The sequence below is a fragment of the Aptenodytes patagonicus genome, chromosome 1 (assembly GCF_965638725.1).
Source record: "Aptenodytes patagonicus chromosome 1, bAptPat1.pri.cur, whole genome shotgun sequence".
In the NCBI taxonomy this organism is placed as follows: Eukaryota; Metazoa; Chordata; class Aves; order Sphenisciformes; family Spheniscidae; genus Aptenodytes; species Aptenodytes patagonicus.
The window spans coordinates 62,436,394-62,460,374 of NC_134949.1; the positions used below are offsets into that span (position 1 = coordinate 62,436,394).

At 42.5% G+C, this 23,981-nt stretch overlaps 1 protein-coding gene across 4 annotated transcripts in view; it reads right to left on the minus strand.

Annotated features, from left to right (window-relative positions):
• The window catches only part of CHST11 (carbohydrate sulfotransferase 11), a 181,566-nt gene that overhangs the window by 84,654 nt on the left and 72,931 nt on the right, over positions 1–23,981 (minus strand). For all 4 annotated transcript variants that reach the window (XM_076339371.1, XM_076339362.1, XM_076339380.1 and 1 more), the window contains exon 2: positions 17,458–17,543. In XM_076339371.1, the coding sequence (XP_076195486.1) occupies positions 17,458–17,543 (86 nt within the window). The remainder of the gene's footprint in view (positions 1–17,457; positions 17,544–23,981) is intronic.

The following is a 23,981-nucleotide window of genomic DNA, read 5'->3' on the forward strand; positions in this document are numbered from 1 at the left end:
AATCTCAGAAAATCCATGGTATCTCAGTCTTTTGGGAAAACCACCACCAAGCTACTCTCTTTAATTACAGTTCTTAAAACCAATACATTTTTCCCCTCTTCCTGAGCTAAACAGGCCTCAGGCATTATATACAGCTTTTTAATGGCACTTGGCCACCACTGAAGGAGATCCTCTGGTCCATTTGGTCTGTTCAGCTCCCTTTGGTGTAGCACACCAGCAGTTCCTGACCATCAGCTCACCCAGCACTGGGACAGAGCACTGGGGAACCTGCGTTTTGCTGCTGGGGAAGTTGGGTGGTTGGCCATTTCTCTTCATACCTTAGACAGCTGGACCAGAGCGCGCCGTTTCCTGCAGCTGAACAGATCCCGCCTGGAAAGATGTGGCTGGAATCTGCCCAAAAGCAAACCTCACTCGGACACATGTCTAGATATTGCTGCTGCCTTGCAAGGACCCACAAGAAGGCACCCGGCCATGGCTGTTTCAGGCCAACCCTCCACTGCCCTGAACCTGGTGTAACCCTCACGCCAGTGGAAAGTGAGCAAAGAGTGGATGCAGAATGACGTTGTTCAAATTTGGCAGATGAAGATGCCTGGTCTGCATCCCTTTGCAGACTCAAGGAACTTCATAAAGCCTCTACAACAAATGGAAAAAAAATAAGCCTCCAAGTTGAGCAGTTGAAGTGCTCCCTCCGTTTCTTTTCCTCTGAATAGAGATAGAAAAGGAAGCACTTTCAAAAGTGCTTGAGTGCCTGTCCCTGAGACTTAACCACCAGAAACCTCAATGAATCACTCACTTTTCCAATTGCCAAAGCCAGGCTGGAAATAGACTTCAACCTAAGACACACAAGCTTTTACCCTATGCCTAAATACAATTTCCACTAACAGCCTGTACTACGCTGCTTTAATGTAAATGGCAACTTAGACCAGATATAGTAAGGGTCTATAATCTTTTAGCTATATTTAAGCAAAAGAAAGGTCAACAGGCTATTTACCATAATCCATTTTTAGGTTTCATTAAATTATAGCATAAGAAACAAATTGAGCCCGGTCTTTACGATCGGGAAAGAATGGCTCTCTGTGCCTTTTTAAAAAAAAAAAAAAACTGAAAATGGAAGGAAATGGAATGATTTGTTAAATGGATATATTTGATAAGGGAACATTAATGCATTTTTCAATAATAAAAGTGAAGAATGCTGTTTCAGCTAGACATTTATTTTCATTTTTATTACACAGACAGTGCTTGATTACAGTTTAGGGAAATGAACTGAAAGAACACATGTACTATTTTTTTGATAGGTAGTCAGAAGGGTATTTTACGGAGTCTGGGAAGAGTTGGAAGGCAGATGATTCAAAGGATAATTGAAGAATGATATTTAAACAGGTTACATTTGTGCCCTCAGGCATTAAACAGAGGAGACTGTTTTTAATTCTCAACACGGGAGTTCACATTGCTGCAAAGCAAATGAATACAATGAATAATTTTGTTTCACAGACATGCAGTAACTGCTGGTTAGCAAGTAGGGAATTTTCCACAATATAGGGAAATAGCAACATTTTATCCGAAGTTATTTAGAATAAGCCAGATGCTATTCAGTTTAATATTCATCATAATTCATTATGTTATAGTATCATATTTTCAGTAGTTTCAGAACAGAGATCAAAAACATTTTGGGGTAACACAGGCAGTAGCAAGAACGTGCAGAGACAGCCCCAGGTGCAGGACTCTGGCTCTGTTGTGTCGGGACTGCAATGCAGAGGTCCAGCGCAGCCTGTTGGGATGCAGATCACAGCTGGTCCATGCCTCTGGGGTCTAAGGGTGCTGGTGAAAGTTGTCAGGCAGGTGGCAATGTCCCCCCCTCCACAGTGGACAGACCTGCTCGAAAGCAGCACCCGCATCTCCCTCCCCTGCTTGAGATGTCCCAGCTACATGCAACCCAGCTGCACCCTTGGTGCAAGCTGGGACTCCCTGGTCATGACATAGGGACATTCAGGGCAATGTAGTGTATTAGTATTTAGCATTGTACACTACCTTGCTCAAGCTATGTCTTCAGTGTCAACTTTAGCATCAGATTTCAGAAAAAAGGTGCCTTTCTAAGGGTTTCAGCCCTCACTAATGTGTGCTCTGAACTACGTAACAGCAGGGCAGTCTCTTGAAAACCCCTTGGTTCTCAGCTTCTGACACTCCCATATCCTGCTTAACAACAGAGCATACACTAACCCTTTCCAATAAAAACCACACATATTAATTAGCAAATTTCAGTGGAGTACACACTACATCCACATCGATGACACATTAGTGTATCATGATTAATGCTGTGCACTTCATGCCAACTGAATTCCTAATGATTAGCCACTTAATTCTGAACTGAAACAATTACTCTTCCCATTGAGAATTACTTGTTTCGGCTCAAAGCTCAGCAGCTAGAGTACAGAAAGCCAACCATACCCAGTCATGCAAATACATCTTGTGGAATCAAAATTCAGGTTTACCAATATGTATTTTGTATGCATAATAAAGCATTGGACATACACTTTTCAAGACTGGTACAAAATCTGTTGGCAGGACTGCGCACATCCCTAATTCATAGAATCATAGAATCATTAAGGTTGGAAGAGACCTCTAAGATCATCGAGTCCAACCATCAACCCAACACCACCATGCCCACTAAACCATGTCCCTAAGCACCTCATCTACATGTCTTTTAAATACCTCCAGGGATGGGGACTCAACCACTTCCCTGGGCAGCCTGTTCCAATGTTTAACCACTCTTTCAGTAAAGAAATTTTTCCTCACGTCCAATCTAAACCTCCCCTGGTGCAACTTGAGGCCATTTCCTCTCATCCTATCACTATTCATAGGTTTTAGCGGCAGCTGGGGTATGCACACATGCATGTTCATATTTGTGCATGAGAAAGCAGTTTGCCCTTGGTCTATAAAGGCCTCCATGCAAGCACTGGCTCTCCCTGATGTCATTTAGATGAACATTTCAGACTCAGTATATATCGGTGGATGCTGCAGTGACAATGTTGTATGTCAGAAAATCAAACGGGTACATCTTGATTTAGATTCATTACAGTTAGGACCAAATACTTGGCTTGCCTTCAAGTAAGTGAGGAGTTTAAGAGATACATCTCATGGCAGCTGTGTAGTTTTGGTAGGTGCACAATTTAACTTGTAACTGGTAATTACACTTGTCACTTTCTACAATCAAAACACTATGCAGACAGTAATTATACCACCGATATGCCCCTGAGAAATAGATAAACAGGCATAACTCATTTTACAACTGTGGAATCAGAGACATAACGATCTGATGACAAAAAATACTAATGGGCAAAACCAGTATTAAAATGTAGGGTGTGCTCACTGAGCTCAGGCAACAGCATTGGCTGAACATAGCTGCAGCACAGCAGGATGCAAGAACTGCGCCTTGCCAGGCCACTACTGCTGCGACTTTGACGTGATGATGATTACTGTATTATCATTACGGGGATTCAATGAAAGCATTAATGTTCCCACACTTAGAGACACAGACTACAGTATGCATGGCTGAGTATCACTGAACAGATGTTAGTTCTCTGGGACCAGTTGCTCAATGTAGTATTTATAATACAATCAGAGCTGCTAACAACGTGAATGGAGCATTTCCTTAAGTCTGTGCAACTAAGGGACTGACCCCAAAGCAAAGTAAGCAGCTTTGAGGGAGTCGTCCTGCTGACTTCAGAAGCCGCTGGATGAGACTCCTCTTACGCATGATACAAGGGGCTGCTCCAACGTCTGCAAGAGCCGGCAAAAAGATGTCCGTTGACTTTCAAAAGACGTCAGACCATTTCATCACCTACACACTGACCTACCAAGCAGTGCGGTATTTAGATTTCCTATTCCATATGGACTTGTAGCTTTGCAGCGAAATTTACTCTAGCACCTCACTGTATGAGGGATCTGAGGCTGATGGGTGCGACAGTGAGGACGCACAAGGGAGCACGTTATTCCAAGAGACCCTTGCCGTGTCCAGGAGATGTTACTTAGAGGAAAGTCAGAAGCTGCTTCTCAGAATTAATCTTGCAGAATAAAGCAACAATAGCTGTTAATTGTAATAAATTTGTAACTCTAATTTCTAAATGAGTGGTTTACTTACAGTGCCTGCAGCCGAAGGCTGAGGTCTCCCCTTTAGTTTTATCTTTGCTTGGCCTCTGCAATTACTCTCCGTGCCCTATTTCTCCAACGCAGAGCCCATGTGAAGAAACAACAGTCCCATATAAGTATGTTTTCTAAAGATATACATGTCGGCCAAGCCCAGTTGCATCCAGACTGCTTTCCTATCCCCTATTATTATTCCTCGGGCCTCTCCGATTTTTCAGCATGCTTTTTAATGGAGCAAAAGGAATCACAACAGCAACCATTTTCTGGGGCTTGGTGAGTGACCCAAGTTAGTGACCACCAGTAGTTCTGTGCCAGGTCCATTGGAAAAACACACCAATACCCACATACGCTGTGCAAAGCCAATCTGCACAAAGCAGGAATCATTTCAATGTACAGCCTCCGGAGACAGGAGCAGGTTTGGCAGGGAAGGAAGGAAGTTTATTTAGGTTATTTTTGGATGCAGATAACTGACTGAATACATGGATTTTTATCATGTTGGTACTTACACAAGACTGACTTGTTAGTGACAAGATAGATCTTGAACCTGCACAACCGCAGGACAGCCTTTAATAACAGATGGCAGTACTTTGCCAATGGTCAGATAGAGAGATTCGGTGTCTTAGCAGATGATACCTTCTGTCTTTCTTCTTTAGCCACCGATTTAATTACACTGATAATGTCATGAGAAGCAGAAATGAATTATTCATTAAACCTGCCTAAGAAATCATTCTTTTATCCCATGTATTTTGTTTCAAGATCATTTACACTTGGGTAAAAAGGCAGTTTTCTTCCTTCAGCGTCAATATTTTATACAGTAACTCACCTAACAGCCCAAGTGAAAATTGAAGTGGATCTGTCAAAGAGAACCAAGACATGATACTCTGTGCAAGGCATGGAGGTGATGCTTGAAAACTCCACCAATCCGTCTGCTACATATCAGCAGCTGTGTAATTCAGGGATCGTAAGCAGGACGCACGGAGCGATCTGTTACATCCCTTTTGAAAACAAAGCCTTTCAGTGCATTTACATCTCAGTGTCCCATGACTTCTTTAGAGGTTGTTGGAGGTGAAACCACAGATCTTGCGCTGCCTGTTTTCTAGCTTCCTCCATTTTTAATAAACACAAGACCTGGCCTGCCATTACCTTCTTGACACAAAAGATTTTTTTTCTACATTCCCACTAAAAGCAATACTTCTTTTTATAAACTCAAAAGAAGACACCAAGCTCTCTTTACCAGCAGACAGACAAACGTCTTTTCTTTTGCCTGGTTTGTTTTTGCACTAATTGACTAAAAATAAACAAATAAATGAGAGCGTAATTTTCAGAGGGACAAGTCTCTCCTCTCTATCTGCTTTACCATCAACTGTCCACCCTCGTTCTCTCACTGTCTGGCTCCACCACTTCCTGACAAAGCTATGACCATAAACCTGCACAGTAACGCATGTAAAAACATTCTCGTTTTGTAAGATAAAAGGTAGGAATGGGAGAGAGAGACTGAGCAAAGCTGAAGACATCAGGCTGAGAAGGAGACTTCAGGGCTGGAGGAAATGAGGAGGAGGAATGGCAAGAACAGAGAAGCAGGTCTTGGCAAGGAGACAACCTTACCCCCCTGCACACAGCTGCAAATTCAGCAACAGTTTATTAACCCATATTTACATGAAATAAAGAAGATAAAAACACCTGCAGAGAAAGCAGCGGAATCATTCCTATCTGTACAGCTGGACACCCTGCGTGCAGTGTAACTGAGCCCTAAGAGGCTGTTTGGGAGCTGGACATGACTCAGCTGTGTGCATCGTGCACCACCACCATACTATCAATGCAGAGCCTTCTATAGTGTAAAATTTACTGCCAAACAATACACAACCACTTATTTGTACATGCACATTGCATTAGTTTTTAGCATTACCCCAGAGCCCCTGCGTCCTTGCCAGAGGCCAAGCCCTACCTGGGCCAGAAACTGCACAGAAACAAGAGGCGAAAGCATCTTTGCAGACTCACATCTGTGCATCAGGTAGCGAGCAGAGCAGAGCACCTACATTCTTCAGATGGAGACTCAGATTAGCAGCCAACCATGCACAAATGTGAGCGCGCATAGAGGGGGTGACAGAAGCCTACAGATACAGGACTTACCCACTTAGTGACAGTGTGCCCGTGCCTGGAAAGTGCAGTGTGGAAGGATTTGTTTCCAGGCTGTAAATGTGTGGCATTTAAATGTAAGAAAGTCCATACACAGGCTTTTGTGGGTCCAAAGCTATGGAAAAAAAGAAGGGAAAAGCCTCTCCTGTGCCTACACAAACTGCTCAGAATAGTCATTCTTAGCTATTACTTTATAGAGTGATGTCACTGGCACAACAATCTCTTACAGAAAGAAAGCAGCAATTGTGCAAGTACCTAATATTGCATCTCACCTTCACCACAGGAACCTTCATTCAATTTACATTAAGTAAGATGTTACGCTTTGGAGAAGTACCAAAGATTTCAGCTTCTCCTTACCAGCTCAATGAAACATTTCTTTTCTCCTTCAGCTGAGCTTATTATGAATATTTAATGTATCAAAATGAACTGAAAACCACCACTGTGCATCTGCTCTCCAGCTCTCTACCCATCTATTGACATCAAGGCTTAGTTCCCAAAACATGACATTAACTATATTGCTATGTAAATACAACTCCTTCAACTACCATTTCATAAGTAAAATGTATGCAAGGCAAAAGCCAAGCCTGACTTGAATAGATGAAACTGCCCTCTCCCAGCTAGAGATGTCTTTGTTACTTCGGCTCCTGATGTCAATTCCCTGCGCCAGCTTGTACGTTCATCTTCTGTCCTCTAATTGAATTAATATTCACTTCCTCTTACTAATCCCCAGATGCTTGTCTGAAATGATCTAAGACACAGCCCGCATTTACAGGGAGAAGAGAAAAGATTTATATTAGGGCATCAATTTGATAGCTACAGAGGTTTGCTAATTTGCTGTGCAGCCAGAAGATCTGGCTGCGGGAATATTGTGATTTTTTACTGTTCCTTTAAAGCTTGGATGTAATGTTTTGCTTTTAGCCCTGTGCTGGAACCACACTCAGAATTCTGTTCAGATGTGATTTAAGATCGAAAAGAAAGGAACACTCCTTCCTGGATTTTCCAGGCACCAGAAATACATGTAAACTTCAGTGCACTGTAAGTTTGCCAACTCTCTTTGGTTTGGCTATAGTTATTACGTCACTACCAGAAAAAAAAAAAGGGAAATCTTTTCAGCATCAGACTTACACTCTTCAGCATTTTCTAGTGCAATAGAATGTATGGAATGGTGAAAAGGGAGATAAAAAAAGAGTTGCAATTATAGCTCCCTTCTGATCCCCTGGATCAGACCTTTTAACTAGAAGTTGGGCCTCTTTAGAGCTTAGGAGTTTTGCCATCAATTTTCAAGTGATCAGGTTTCACTTTTCTCCCAAGGTTATGAATGGACAGAAACATCTACACTGACAGCATGCTGGAAAACCTAGAATACAAAGCCACTCTCCCCCTTCAATGCAACTACATAATAGTCTCAGTGTGAAGGAAATAAAATTTTGTTTTCATTCTGCGCCCCCCATTTTGCCACTGCCCCACGAACGTAGGGATGGTTGAAACCTAAGACCCCATCCACACCAGGATATACGACTGCTACAGGTCAGTTGAGCAACAAAGATCTACTTGACTGGCCCCAGTATGATTGCTACAATGTTATTTTTATAGAGGAAAAAAAGACATACACAATATAAACACTGGTTTTGCTGTGTTCAAATGCTGCATAGGTATTACCATGTAAAAATACTTTTTTTCCTTTTCTTTCCACACCTCCTCCATATGAGTAAGAAGCAAGGTCTGAAAACTAGTGAATAAAAGCAGTTTAAGTGCGGCTGGCCCAGGTGATGATTACTGAAACAACCAATCTTTCAGTATGACGATTAAACAAGCAGACTTAAGAACAACTCCAACAACCAGCAGTTAGGGTGTTTCCCGTGCATGGGGCACGCGTCTGCTGCTCGCAGGGATTCGGCTCCCGGTTCTCCGGTTCTGGGAGAGCGCCCTGACCATCAGCAGCGACAGCCCAGGCCCCTCCAGTTCATACTCTGGATTCAGTGAACTCTTAATTACTGCTGTCATGAGGGTCTGACTATACCAGACAAACAAGATTGACAGAGCAAGGCACAATTTTCTCCTTGTTTTACTAGACCAACAGACAAGCACACAAAGTCTTAAAATGACCATGGCTCTTACTCTATTACAGCCTCAGATCATCATGACAAGAGGCTTAATAAAGAGCCTGTTAGCCTGAAATCCTGCTCATTTCTTCTATTTAGTTTCAGAACGCAAGACAGCATCAACAGGAGAGACTGAAGACACTCACTGCACTGTGTCACCCGTGTACATGATTTGAGCACCCCGCTGCCAAGTGTGAGATGCACAGTCGAATCGCCTCAAGTCCGTCATTACCCCACACACACCTGTGAGATTAACCCCAAGTCAACCCAAGTGTTTCCCAGCTACTACTACTGGAAGAACTCAGCCCAAATTCACAGCCAGTTTCAGCCGTCCCCAAACTGCGTATTTTCCAGCTGACCTTTTCGCTCAGCCCTGTCCGTAACCATGCGGTGCAGCCCCGCGGAGGGGGAAGCGTGCTTCTCCAGTGCACTAAGTGAGCGGTACCAATTGGACCGCAGCACCTGGCTCGACCCACCTTACGCCTCCCCACAAACTTCAGCAAAGAGAAACTTACTTGGAAAGCGTCCTTAAATAATCTGTGCTTGATTTAATGATTTACACACTTGCACAAAAACTCTACAGGCTGCCTCCCCGCAGTACCATGAATTTCCTTAGCACACTAGTCCCAAAAAGCACGCTGGCTTCTGCAGCCACATCTTTCAAGGGGCAGTATTTTAATCTTGCTTTGTCTGTGGTATTTACAGAGAAGCATTCCTGAACGTCTCTGCATAAACGGACAAGCAGATTATTGCACTTTTACTGGAGGAAAGCTTTGGTAAGGTGCAGCTGGTTACATTATTGAGGTTAATTTATATTGTACAGAGCTAAAAAGTGAACAATACATATCAGTATTACATACAATATCAATGAATATTACAGTCAGTTTGTAGGACTTGAGGTGCCACATCAGATACAGTTAAGTCTGTAAAAATGGGACTTGGGGAATCTAATCTCTTGAAAATAATTGCAGATTTAACAACAACTTCTGCCCCTCCTTAACATTACAGTTAGATAGTAAATGAGAATTACAAGTACCAGTAGATAGGTTTTATGTCTGTATTCTCCCATTTTCATAATTATGTCTGTTAGGATACATTACAGTCCCTCAGGGAGAGAGAGGTTGCAGCTGGGCTCTCAGGATTTAAAGAGATCATCTGGCCCTGTTGCAAGCGGGCTAGGATTCTTCTGCATAGAGTTAAGAAACCTCTTTGATAACAAAAAACACAGGGAAAAAAAGGCAGACATTTAAACACAGTTGCTACCCTTCACACAATGGAGAAAGCTGCCCCAAAACTACTTGCACCAGAAATAAGCAAGAGAGGCTACAGTTTACAAGGTCTAGGCTGAGAATATTGGGATACAGCTACTAAGCCAGTGATGCTGGCTAAGCAGGTCGAGGGAGGTGATTCTGCTCCTCTACTCTGCTCTGGTGAGACCCCACCTGGAGGACTGCGTCCAGCTCTGGAGCCCTCAGCATAAGAAAGACACGGGCCTGTTGGAGCGGTTCCAGAGGAGGGTCACAAAAATGCTCAGGGGGATGGAACACCTCTCCTGTGAAGAAAGGCTGAGAGAGTTGGGGTTGTTCAGCCTAGAGAAGAGAAGGCTTCGGGGAGACCTTCTTGCAGCCTTTCAATACTTAAAGGGGGCTTATAAAAAAGATGGTGGCAACCTCTTTAGCAGGGTCTCTTGTGACAGGACAAGGGGGAATGGCTTTAAACTAAAGGGGGGAAGACTTAGACTAGATATAAGGAAGAAATTTTTGACGCTGAGGGTGGTGAAGCACTGGAACAGGTTGCGCAGAGAGGTGGTGGATGCCCCATCCCTGGAAACATTCAAGGTCAGGCTGGACGGGGCTCTGAGCAACCTGATCTAGTTGAAGATGTCCCTGCTCATTGCAGGGGGGCTGGACTAGATGACCTTTAGAGGTCCCTTCCAACCCAAACTATTCTATGATTCTATGCTGGAGCGCTTGTTAAAGCGCAGACAGAAGGGATGCACTCTGCCTCTGCAGGAGCTGGTGGCAGAAATCTCTGCTCATTACACCTATTTGCAAACACTGATATTCTCCCACTGTCCTTTGCTTCCTAATCCTCCAAACCGCCACATCCCCCTGCATTTTGAGGTAAGATTATCCAGGTTTTCTGGTATATAACTTTCAAGTGGGGAGGAAAAAAAAGGAACTTAATGCAGAGAAAGAGGCAGGTGCCCCATTTGAACACTACTCAGTTCGGAGCAAGCATTTGACTGAACCAACGTGGTTCAGGTCACCAGAGGCCTGATTTGGAGACAGTTAAACACAAAAAGCTGCTGAATGGCACCAGGTCAGAGTGCTGGAGCCCAGGTCTTCTCTCCACCCAGCTGCCCAAGTGCAGCCCTCCCTAACAGGGAGTCCACACATTGCATACAGATATCCAGTTTTGAGAGCTGTGTTGTCCTCTTTCCCCTCCAACACATAGGCCTTTATATTAAAATTCATATGCTCTGAAAATAATAAAATATGAGTCAAGGACTGGAGAAATTAAAGAGAGGTATCTCTGCTGCTTCTTTTTCTGTCAGGGAAATCTGAGCTATTTTGAGTGACAACTGTATTTTTCCATTTCATGCAGGTAACAAGTCTTTTATTAAACACAGGTGCCCAAAATTTCATCCCAATGCACTGCAGTAACTTGAATGAGCATGTCCTGGGGATAATTCTGGCCTTGAGTGCTGGTAGTTACTGTACATACTTGTCTGATTAATTCCTCTTGACTTACAAAGGCATCCATCATGTCACAACAAATGATCTATGAAGCACACTGTACCTGAAACCCTCCCCTCCCCAAGTCATTTCCCCAGCATCTAAAACAGGCTCTTATCATTTGTAATCAGTAATTAATAACAAAGCATTCTCACTAGTGCAATTTTTCTGCTAAGGTTAATGTAATATTTCATCCCAGGCCAGCTGCTGTTTTACGACTTCCAAGCACGACAGTAAGTAATGTCTTTGCATAAGAAGTCATCCACAGAGTAAATCAATTAGCTCCTCTTTCATCAGCAGGCATTTTGCTGCAGCAAGGGAGGTTAATTAGATATAAAGTTGTTTACCAACAGGAGTATGTACCCAAAGTTTGGCATTGTACGCTGACTTTTCTTCCCTATGTCCCCATTCTGCATCTTTTCCATTAAGGAGTTTTTAATCTATGATCAATCAAATACAGTGATTATGAGCTGCACTTACCATGCTGTTGTTATCTGCACAGATTTGCCTATAAAGATCAGCATCAATCACACAACATATGTTTTCAGTATTGGTAAAACTTTTAGGCCACTTCTTACCCTCAGGAAGGACACACATATTTATGACTATCATCTCAGTTGCAAAGCATCAATAAATTCTAATGTATTGTTCTTTACATAAGCTGCACTGTTTCTCACACTCCAAAGTTCACATCAGGGTATCTGTCCTGCTGTCCCTGGGAGGAAATTCAGCACGCAGAACATATATATGTGAAAAAGGGAGAAAAAGTAGTGTATAGCACTGGTGTACAGTGCTGGTGTAATCTTCTTGTCTTACTGAAATTGGCAAGTAACTCTGGAGACCTACTTTTTTTACCCCTTTTGATTGATATAGTAATTGTCTGGCATCTCAGGCTGTTCTTGCATGATGTAGCTGACACATGTCTGGCTCAGGAAGCTCATGACCCCACAGGTTGCTGTGCGCTGGCAGAGTATCATGAGTTGTTTATCCTGCTTGTAGTCTGTCCTGGTCACCTGCTGCCGGAGACAAAACATCAGGTGAACTGGACCTTTCATCCTAACTCAGTGGCCTGCCCTTTGGTTCTCATGCTTCTAAGAAAGAGAAGCTGTAGCACACAAACAAACTACACAGTGCTCAGTGCCTCAGGGTCACCAAGGGCAGAAGTACCAGGTTTTAAGCATTTGAACCTTTGATTCAAAGTGCTGTGGAAGATGCGTACATAGAGCTTGGACCACAAAGCTCACCACAAACCTCTGTCCAGGAACCGGTACTGTTGCCCAGAGAGTCATCCTAGTGAGTGGAAATCAACTGAAGATCAGAAGTTACCAACCCAGATGGAAGTTGAGTGGTGTGGGCTGAACTAGGTTGATGTTTGCCGATGCTATCGAGGCAGCCTGAGCCACAGATAATAATGCAGCAGCTCTAAAAAAAGAGCATTTGCGGCCTGATGTATAAACACTGTCTGCAAGGCAACAGCTCACTTTCTTGCTTTCACTTGGTGGGAAGGAAGGGAGAAAAAAGCAGAAGTAATAAAAGAAATGGGCCATTTCAGAATGACTGCTCCAAAACAGTCCAATACAATTTCATAACACAAAGGCAACGTGAGGTCCACAGCTCTGACTCACCAGGTTTAGCAAATCACCAGACATCCTGGCTCCAGCTACACCAAAAGCAGCCACCTAGAAATACATCTCCCTGACAAAAAGAAACGTGTTTGAAAAGGCAAGTAACTAATAGCAAACAGCGTGACCTTTAGTGAAAGAGTCAAGTGGACTCACAAATTGAAGTCAGGCAAGGTCAAACTAGAAACTGAAACAAACTCATCCTTGGATTTGGATCCTAATGGATACAGGACTGGATCTCTGCTGTGTTTCTCTCAGCAGTCTAGATAGTCAGATCAGACAATGATGCAGCCTGTATTTAATGAGAATTAAATGTTAATCTTGACAACTAGAAGACAAATTCTAACTTTAAAGATGCAATTATTTCCCATTCCTTTAACATTTTGTCTATTTTGGTTTGCAGTTTCTTGTAATTCAGTAGCACTTTCATTGCACTAAACAGATCAATGTTAACCACTAAAGTGTGTAAGCCTCAAGTATGCTGCTGCCCAATTCTGAACCTCCGGTAACTCCAGCTCAATGGGCTGATCCACAATTATCTGTTATTTTTGGAGCAGTGGGGCTATACTCAGTCATGCAAATTACAAGACACAGTTGCATACGTTGTCTTCTAAGAATACATCTTGCAAATATTTGTTTACCCATATTCTTAAATTCCTGGGGTTTCGCATACAAAAAAAACCCCACCCAAGATACAATGCAAGCTTATGTCACATTCCTGCAAGGCTCTTCATCTGTGTCCAGTTACGTCCAGATTTTCTCCTTTGCTACTTGCTGTGTGTTGAATCCTCTTTCTCTTTCCATTTAGAACTATGTGGCAGAAGGAAAATAGTTCTGCTTAATACAGATCCAAACTGGCTTTTTAATAAACTCATTAAAGAAATGGTCCATTTCAGCCCTCAAAATTTGCCTCAGGTACCTCTGCACCTTATTACTAAGCCTCAACCTGAAAATGAAAGGGAAAAAAAAGATAATAGGGTCTCAAAGACACGCTGCATGCTGCCTGTCATGCACGCGGAGACCACAGCCTGGCAATCCACTTACTCAGTGTAAATCCAGTTCAGTTATATTGACTTTTCTTTCCCTCATGGTATATTAGTGCTCATGAAAAATCTTGCAGCGAAAGCCCTAGAGAAAAAAATCTTTTGTCCACAGACAAATGCACTTCCCACATTCTGCTCTATTACAACAGGCAAAAGAGCAAAAGTGTTCTTCCTACTTTTACAATAATCACAAGGCCAGACACTCAGCTAAGACATAAATAACACATGGGCTTTGTTATGTACACTTTCTCTGGCCTTAATTCAGTGCTACCTCCATCCATTTATCCTCTCCTTCTCCACCAAATACATGAACAATTATGATCAGCCCACTGAAAATTTGACTGCAATTCTAACATTCAGCTCCTGTAAGCCACCAGTCCACTCTTTTAGTCACCTCCAGATCATTGCTACATGTTAATTTACTCAAGCCAAATCTTCCTTTCTGTTTTTCGTGGTTTTTTCTTTTTCTTGTCGTTTTTTCTCTCTCCCTTCCCTTCCCTTCCCTTCCCTTCCCTTCCCTTCCCTTCCCTTCCCTTCCCTTCCCTTCCCTTCCCTTCCCTTCCCTTCCCTTCCCACAATCATTTACCAAGCCAAAAGAGATTCAAGAGACAAATGATGGTGTCTGCAAACAACTCTAACAACTCCATAGAAGGAAACAAAACAAAACAGGATCAGAGAGGCTGTTATGTGTCAACACAGTAAATACCTGTAGTCAAACTCTCAGCTGATGTAAATCAGCCTGTCTCCATCTGGGTTTATGAGGGCAGTGCAACCTGGTGCTGAACACAGTAGAAAAACCTTACTGATATTAAACTACAACATTTTAAATCTGAGAGAGTATTGACCCTATCTGGCACCTATTTCAATTGATGGCCAAACTCTCATCTCCCCTAATAGGGAACAGCCAGGAGCACGCTCCATGCGAGGATATATGGGTCCTTAATACCATCTCAAAGCAGGGAACCCCATACAGTCCCCTCCCTTGCCCACCTCTCCCGGGGGTCCTGGAGACATTCCCAGGAACAGCAGCAGCAGCAGTCATGGTTGCACGCTGCTGCCTACGCGAGGAAACCTGAAGCATGTGAGATGTACAGTGCACTCTATAGCAGAGGATGGCGAGCCATAGGTGGGTTCTCCTGTTATACTAGATCATGTAAAAAACATGGACACATTAAATATTTAAAGTTTCCTACCCTTAAAAAAATCACAACTGCACCTAGCTTGTAGTAAACCAAAGCCATAGCTGCAGGGCATCTTTCAGCGGCCTAAGTCTGGTGTTTGAATTATACAGACTCCTTTGAACTACAAGAACTATAAATATTTGCTCGATCAGCTCCACCGTTCCTCTGAGGCAGCTAAACTGAGTGCCAAAGAGTTCCTGTGATGGCACACACAGCCATTGGCATCCAGGAGAACAACATGGGATTCACCACACCAGGAGTCCAACAGGTTCTGACGCTCAAGGGTTAAAGATCTAACCAACGTTTTCGATTATCTAGATCAGTGAGAGAGAGATTTTGGCCAAAAATGTCTTCTTGCATATTTATTATATATTAACTTCTGACTTGACTTTATAAATGGCTGATCACAACTGCTTCAGCAAAGAACTGCAGAGAAAGATTAGGGGTCTGATCTCCGTCCCCCCACCCTCACAACTGCTGGTGAATTCTTGAGGAACAAGCACCCTGCTGCCAAAATATAGACCAGTCTCTAATCTGCCACCTTAAGAAAGGTGAGACAGACATTTCTTTGGGAAAAAATGGAAAAAGAAAGATGACCCACGTACTTGAAGAAATATTCTAGAGGTCATCTCCAGTCTGTTGTCTTCTATGGCAGCCTCTACTCACTGCCTTTTCTTGTTACTGTTTTCCCAAAATCCAAGCACTTGCTTGCTTGATATTGCCAGTCCCTCTAGGACTGAGCACAGCATGCAAAGCCCCATCCGAAAAGCAAACAATTACCAAGAACAAAGAAAAAAAGAAAAACTAAAAACTTGATAAGAACAGGTGTCAGCAAGCTGATGGAAACACTTTGGCATAAAAAACATCATCCGCTTAGTTCAACATCGGCTGCAAGAATTGCCGCGCTTCCTCAAACATCGACTTTTCTGGCTGGCTCATAGGCAAGCCCAGAAAGGGATGCTAATGGTTTGCTTGGTCAGGGGGTGCAGAAAGGAAGGAGAGGCGGTGAAGGAGCTGCCAGCTGCGTCCCCTGCTTCAGGAAGCTCAGGAAATTTCAGTTGACCAAGCTTGCAAGGGCTGTGGGATTACGGCCCTTCAATGGATGGGGATGTTTCTTTCTTACGGGATGGCCTTTAACGATGTTAAAGGGCAAGGAGGTTTTGACTGACACACAGCAGACCCCAGAGAGACTAATTAGTCGGCCAGCCTCTTTTCCCTTCCCCACCCTTCTAGAGCATCTGCAAAGAGTCTTTAAATTTAACCTGCAAATGCTAATATTTTTCCTTTGTAGCACTGGATTGTTCTCTTCAGGGCTTTTACATGCGCTTTCCATTTACGCAATGCTAACTCCCATAATGGTCAATAAAGGCCAGTATATTAAGTATGATAAACTCATGTTCCCAGCCATGCACAGAATTCAAATTGAATTACAGTCAGCCTACGTTCATAAAAACAACACTATCGAGCAAATGGAGCTTTACTGCACTACGTAACAGATATCACATATCTTTGGGTTGTTGTCAATTCTTCATATAAATACTTTAAATCACTTAGACTTCATTTTGCACACTATATAGTGAGTCTCTTCATAATCAAATAGTATTTAAAACATTTACTGCCTTGTTAAATCTAACAAGTTAGATTTATTGGGATAGTCACTTTCCTTAATAGCCAATTTAGTAAAACTCAATGTATTCATTGATGGATAAATATATAATAGGCGGTTGTTAAACCTTAATAAATATGTTTAATAGTCAGCTGGCATTTTCTCTCAATGGCAGCACTTCCTCTCGGCTGCCAACAGGAAATGCTGCTCCTGAATGTGCCAATTCAGCCCACATGTAGGGAATAAATTGATCTAGAGGAGCAAACGGGAGCACAAATTTCAGGTAGCTTTCCTGCGCTGCTTGTCACAAGAAGAACTCTAGCTCAGATTATCCTACGCTCCCATCAAGACCATCAGGTGTTAAATAGCACACAGTGTAAGGAAGAGTATGAGCTACTGTGTTTGCCTAGACTCCATACAAGCAATGAACCAGGACAGGAAGGGCAGCTGGCTACCTGAAAGCCATATAAATAATATTCATGTATTATTATTGCAATTTACAGTCTTACCGCACTCCTTGTTTCATGTATATCATGTCGCATTCTCTCACCTCACCCTGCCACTCTATGTGTTGATCGACAGATTAAATTACGATGCCTCGGCTTGTAGCTAGGAGATCTAAAAGGTACTCTTTTAAGGCTTTTAGGTACCTAAGAAAAAATTTTAGAGGAGTCCACACCATTAGACAACTAAAAACCTTTAAAAATCAGGCCCTTAGCTCAAACTGTAGAACTTTATGGCTAAACTATGCAGGTCCCAGGATCAGTTCTCCAAGCTGAAGGCAGCTACTGCATATAAATGAGAAAAAACAGACCAAAATACCTTCAAGAGAGAATGTATTTGTACGTTGCACTGGGAAGTTTGATCATAGCCACGAGACACTCACCTGGGTGGGATTATACAGTTCCTGGAGCGGGCTTCTGGATCCTTTCCGGCAGCAAATGTCCATCCCAAATGGATTTCTACGCATTACTGCAAGGGGAAATTGAAATTAATACAGGTTAGCAACATTGGTTAGCAGTAACCTATTGCAATACCTACAGCAAGAAGAGATTTTCCGACAGATCAGGGGATTCTAGACAGTGTTGCGTTGTAATTCCTAATTTTACTTTCCCTAGGAATCATCCAAGAGCTAAATGCTTTATCTATTGTGGAAGTTACTAAAAAAAACCCTCTCTGGTTCCCCTCTTATAAAAGCTGTTATCCAACAACTTCCAGCTTGGGTGCACAAAAATTCAAGCATAGGGACCACGGCGACACAATTTTCAGCAGTGCTAGGTACCTGCTTCTCTGATCATCAGGGAGGAGTCGGATGGATTCCTATAATCAGCATCTCTGAGAGGCAACGTTTGAGCCTCTCTCAGCCTAAATACAGAAGTACACAGGAACCTAATATTAAACCATCTGATTTTAAAGCTTTTGGCCTAACTCTTCCGTTTCTCCTAGAACAGACACTCAGCAGTACACGACACACATACAGTCAATCATTGCTGCAAACTATATTTCGCTCTACATATTGCAACTGAGTATTTGACTGATCTGAAAAGTAACATACGCTATTACATCCCAGCTGGAGACCAGCAGGTTTTCAAACCAAAGGCTTTGTCAAAGGTCTGACTGAGGGGCATTTTGGATGATAAGTGTTTCCAGGAGAGACCTCGATCTGAGCTCCAGCAGGCGCAGAGATCATCAGTTTCAAGTTAGACCTTTGTGGCCGTAAGTCTACATAAGAAGCCATTTGGCTCCGATCACCCTCTAGTCACGAGGAAAACAAGAGCTTGCCTGTCCCTCTAATCTCACATGGCCCACATCATCCTCTGCAAACGCTCCTCTGCCCCAGCTTGCTCTGCTAGCCACGGAAGGAGCATCAGGCAATCAGACGCCCGCATCAGGCATCGCCGTGAGGGGAGATTTGTCTTGTCAAGGTTTAATTAAGACACAACCAAAAGGAAAGAAGAGATGATCCTGCTGGGAATCCAAAGGCATTAAGCAGTCAGGCACACTTTTGCCACCGCTTGCCACACTTTGTAACCAGAAACTACTGAAGTGTCCTATAGCAACAGTTCTGAGCTGCAGGACTTGCAGATGTGATATTGCAGGCTTCAAGCCAAGAGTCAAAGAATACAGTCAAGTAATATTTTAATACAGAGGGCTGATAGGCAATCATAATTGATATGTCAAGTAGCATGAACCACAGAAAACTGTATACAATTCCGGTCTGGAAACATAATAGATTCCTTCATTCGCTTCCTATCTGTTTTTCAACTGAAGGTAATTATCTAATAACGTGCCGTGTTGCTTTTCCCCTGAGCAAAAAGAAATCCCATGGGTCTTGTGGCAGGAGTCAGACATATATGCCTAGTAAACAAACTGGCTAAATGTTTTGATTTTCTTCACAATTAGGATAGTAATGTTATTAAAGGCTATAATTTTAATTTACATATTTACATACCTGATTAACTTCTGAGCATTTTTATTCACGCAGCCAAGTATTGCGATTCCTTCGGTTTTGTGCTAATGTGCATTTTTAAAAGTTAACTTAGGAAGTGTTTGAAACAGTTAAAACTTTAAAAAGATTTTGCATGAGTAATGTCAGCTTCCAGCGTCTGAAAGTGGTTTTAGGAAGAAAACAGTAAAGTGAGGGTGTGAGACATCCAGCAGTCGTTCTAACTACAGAATGCCTGTCCATCCCATCCCCATCTGTTGTCCCCCTCCATACTCTTGTACCAGGAACCGTGTCCAGGGATGCTTTGAAAATAATTTTGTAGCTCCCTCACTATTACAAGAAAACTTTCTAAAATGGAGCCTTCCAGTCAACAGCAAAACACATCGTTTCCATTTAAAACACCAGAGCAGGGGGAAAGGGAGAGGGGAACGTTTCAGTGTATCCTGGTCATTAGACTGTGATTAACCAGGATCTTGAAACACTGATGCTTTGTTCCAAAATGAAGAAGAAGAAGAATTCTAGCGCGGTGTTCCCTAATTTATTACTTCACTTTTCATTTCCATTAAATACAGTAAACAGTAACATGCATAAATATATCCCTTCCTGCGTCACTTAGCCAGCAGGTATCAACACAGCAACACTTTATATGCAGCAGTAACAGCCATAAAGCTTAAATTATTTGCACAACATGCAAGATTTGATTCCCAGATGTAAACAAACAAACAAACAAACAAAAGCAACTGTCTCCCCAGCAAAAGCTAAATGCTAATGTAGAATCTCAGTCACAGAAGCCATTAAATCTTTTTTATGATTCCCAATATTACTTAATTGGTTTGGTTTTTCAATAAAGCCTTCAGAAGACGACTGCGGCGTTAGCATAGCCAACACAGCAGCTCAACACAGCACTCAGTTCCCTGTTTATCGGTGTCAGGAACAGCACGCCCTGATGCAGCTGTACACAGCACCTCTGCGCACACCTGGAAAACATTTGTGCCTGGAATTTAACTGCAGCATCGAAATAAAGGGGAATACTCCCCTCTCCTCAGCAGAAATCCCACTCGCACCTTTTGCAAAATTCTCCTTTGGTGACTAACTATCAGGAATGGATATATATAGTTCAAAACACTTGCTGGCGTGCCTGTGGACAAACTCACTTCTCAGGGCTCCTGCAACCAGTTTTCTACTGTCTCAGCTTCTCTGAGGCAGTGTTTCATTATGTGAATGACATGACCTTTTTGGCCTGAATCTCTTCTATAGCAATCTGCAGTAAGAAAACCGTAATATGGACGTTAACTGCAGCTATACTAATTTTAACAACACTTTCACTAAGACTCCATCACACTACTGTGGTAGTGAAAATTAAAAAAAATCAAGCCCTTTATCTTCACCAAATCTTCTTATTAACATAGTAAATATCTAAATTTACATTTCATGGCTTAGGCTGATCTCCATTCATAATTACAGTTAATTATAATCTAATGATAAGTATTGCATATGCATGGCTCCAAGAACTGATTAAAAGATCACGTTTATGCACCCTAAGTGTACGAAGCAGCTGACAGCAGCATTTAATGCCTTTAATGATTAAAGAGTGGTGTTAATACTGCAACTGCAGCAAAATCAGCAATCCCTTGAATTTAGCCAGGACTGCGAGCAACTGAATGAATTGTTAGTTTGTTACTTAAATACAAGAGCTGTAAGAACACGACCTTTCTTCCATCTCTAGGAATGATTTGTCCAAAACGCAATCTTGGCCCATCACTGTTGAAATCTGTGGCATCACTATTCATTAATTTAATAGCAAGTCTGGAGAGCATGTTATCTAGGCACCAAATTTCAGTTTCTCAAGAGAGAAAGGTAAACAGTTGCTGAATTGAAAGCTTATCAACATAATAATCATCTGTGTATATATACATAGAGAAAAGGAAACTACACGTGCAGGCCTTAAATTATCTCAGAACAGAAGCATCCATGCACAAGTTCTAGAAAACTCTATTTAGACCCACTAGTACCAAGAGCAGGAGTCTGACCTGTGAATTACAGTGCGCTGAGCATGAGAACACAGTGCTCTTCAGTCAAACCTTCCTCTACTATCTGTGCAGAAAAAAAGTCCAGAGGTTTTGCGACAGTCTTGATCCATTAGATGACTATGAATTAAAATGTAGATCTCTCAAACTAAAAACACCCTTTGGAAAGGCACGTTTGGGAGCACACTGAGAGCTTGCAGGTCATCATCCAGGCCAGGCAGCCTTTGAAACTCCTGCCATGGCCCAACAATCAATGTGTTTACCAGCATCTCCTCCCCTGGTCCCCCGGGTGCTGAACCCGTGATGGCAGAGGCAGGGTTACATGGCAAGGCACCCACTAGATCTTGGCATCTACGAGAGAGGATGTCACCTCCAGCTTGCATCTAGCCAAAAATGCAAGACAACAGTGCCTAGAATAATGGGCACAGGTGGGGAGGGGGAACGTGTAGGCAGGCAGGCATGGTATAAAGCCTTCATTTTTTTGTGTGACATTTCAGAGACTGAAAATTATTCACATGGAAACATGTGAACCAGGCTTATGTTGTCACCTCTACTTGGCAGAAGGTGTTTATAATGCACTTGGTAACCTACAAAGACCATGTCCCAGAATGGGAGACCTCTGGTATTCCCACAGGATGAGCAATGACAGGAGAAAATACTAAAAATAAGAAGCCACATCAATGCAATTTCCGCCTCTCCCTATCAGGAGCTACAGAGAAACTGAGAGAGGGGACATGGTGGCACTTCTCTTGGGAGACTACTGGCCTGAAAAGGTATGTGAACACTGGGACTATCTAGACAGAAGAGAAAGGGGGGGCGAGGGGGGAGGGGGGGGAATCATGGGAACGAAGACTCTTGGAGACTTAAAACCATAAAGGTCACCTTCTCATACAGCGTCAGAAGGGCAAATGAAAACATTTCTCACAAGCCTGTGTGGGATCAAGTCACAAAGGAGACTTTGCTGGAAGCGACACACAAAATAGCTGTCACTTCTTCCACTGGACTTACAGAGACAAACAAGTGACATTTCAAATGCTGGGTGTGTGCATTCAGCAGCCCCCTATATCGCTACCATCCTACAATCCCATAAATGTCAGAGGCTCCCATTTCCAAGACTTCTGTAGAATAAAAGTTCCCCAACTGCTATCTAGCAACTGTTTTCCTACTTGGTAATGTTTCATTTACATTGCTTGGACTATTTTAATTACTTGCACGGTAACAAAAACCAAATGTAAAAACTTTACCTCTGTTCACTGCCTCTTAAATTAACTGTCTCATACTACAAATATTTGAGAAAAGTTCTGAGGACATATTAATATTTAATTTTTCATTACATTGGTCTAAAGTACAAAGACAAAATTCCCTAATACAGCATTGCCTGAAGCTGATATACATAATTCATTCCACCTATTTGGGATACAAGTTGTCTCGCTGAGGCAAAAGCATTGGCAGCAGTATGGTGAAACTCTGGTTGAAGATGGGATCCTGTTCTTGTTTTAAAGAAAAAAGTCGAATAAATTCCCTTTTTTGGTCTGATTTCTCTTCTTTTTTCGTCTGATTTCTGTATGAAAGGTTGAAAATTGACAGCAGTCTGCTTCCTTCTTTTGGCTGAAGTACATTGCTTTCCAGCTAACACTGCTGTCCAATTGCCCCTAATTTCAGGCTAGGGTTAATGCTTTCCATGGAGCATCTTACTGACAGCAAAGAGCAGGTACATAACCTAGTACCTTCTCCTAGAGCTGTAAACAACCGGGTTAAGGCTCAACAGTCACCTAAACACTCCCTACCCAACCTAGACAGAAAAATCAGTGCCACTTGGCTCAGGCAAGATAGCAGCATCAAAACAGTTACTTACATCTTTGGAGTCTCTAGCCATGTTTAAATAAGCCACTGCCCTCAAACTTCCTGAATTTTTAAAGCAAAGCCAGAATAATTAATTTTACCCACACTGAAGGTTTAGAGATTCTCTTTGGCTAAAGATTTGGACATGGTTTGTCTTCCAAACTCTTGCATAGACTTCTGCTATGACCCCAAAGCAGCACAGAAAATTACTTCTATTGGGTACATAGGATGAAGCATTGAAACACACATTCAAGTACTACACTAAACACCTTCTCAGAGACACTGAGACATCCATAGCTCAATCATAAGCATACATCTGTAAACGATATTACAAAACTACTGCTCCATCTGTACCGGCAAGAATTACGCTCAGGGCAAACTGGTCACATCCGAATCCAAACCAAGCAAGGCTCAATCCAACAATATTTTGCACATGCAACACTCCTGAAGCATGAAAATACTCAGGGCAAAGTTGAAGTAAGTGACCCTAGGAAGCAGCCCTTTTCCAGAGTTCATCAGGGGCTCTTGGATTGAATTTTTTGCAATTTGGAACATCCTGTCCACATACCTTTCAGACACTTAGCTAAAATCATGCTGAACAAGCTTGTCATTAGTAACCAGCTCGTTCTGCTTCAGGAAAACAAGCCTTCCATAATAATTTACAACAATCTGCTCTGCAAGACTACAGCCAAGTCCAAACTGCAGGCAAAATCGGAAACTCAGTGAAAAAAAGACTACCACATTTCAAACTTCATTAAAATTCTTATGCTCCCTTCTACAGACTAATCAGGCTAAGGAAACCGAACGGTATGAAAGGGTTAATTTTTAATCAGCAACCAGGAGCATGAGGAGTGAATGCAAATGCTGTCACCCAGCACTGGCTCCAGAGCTTGAGTAAGGAGACTTAGATAGCTCTCCTGGCAATGATTTATGAACACTAATCCTTCAGCAGCGGTTCACAAAGATTGACGGATTGATAGCAACATCTTGTGACATCTGGGGCCTTGTGCTTTGCTGTGTTCAGTTCAGGATTTTAGACTAAATTATCAGTCCTTCATCCGGAGTCCACAGGTACAAGGATTTATGACTAAACTC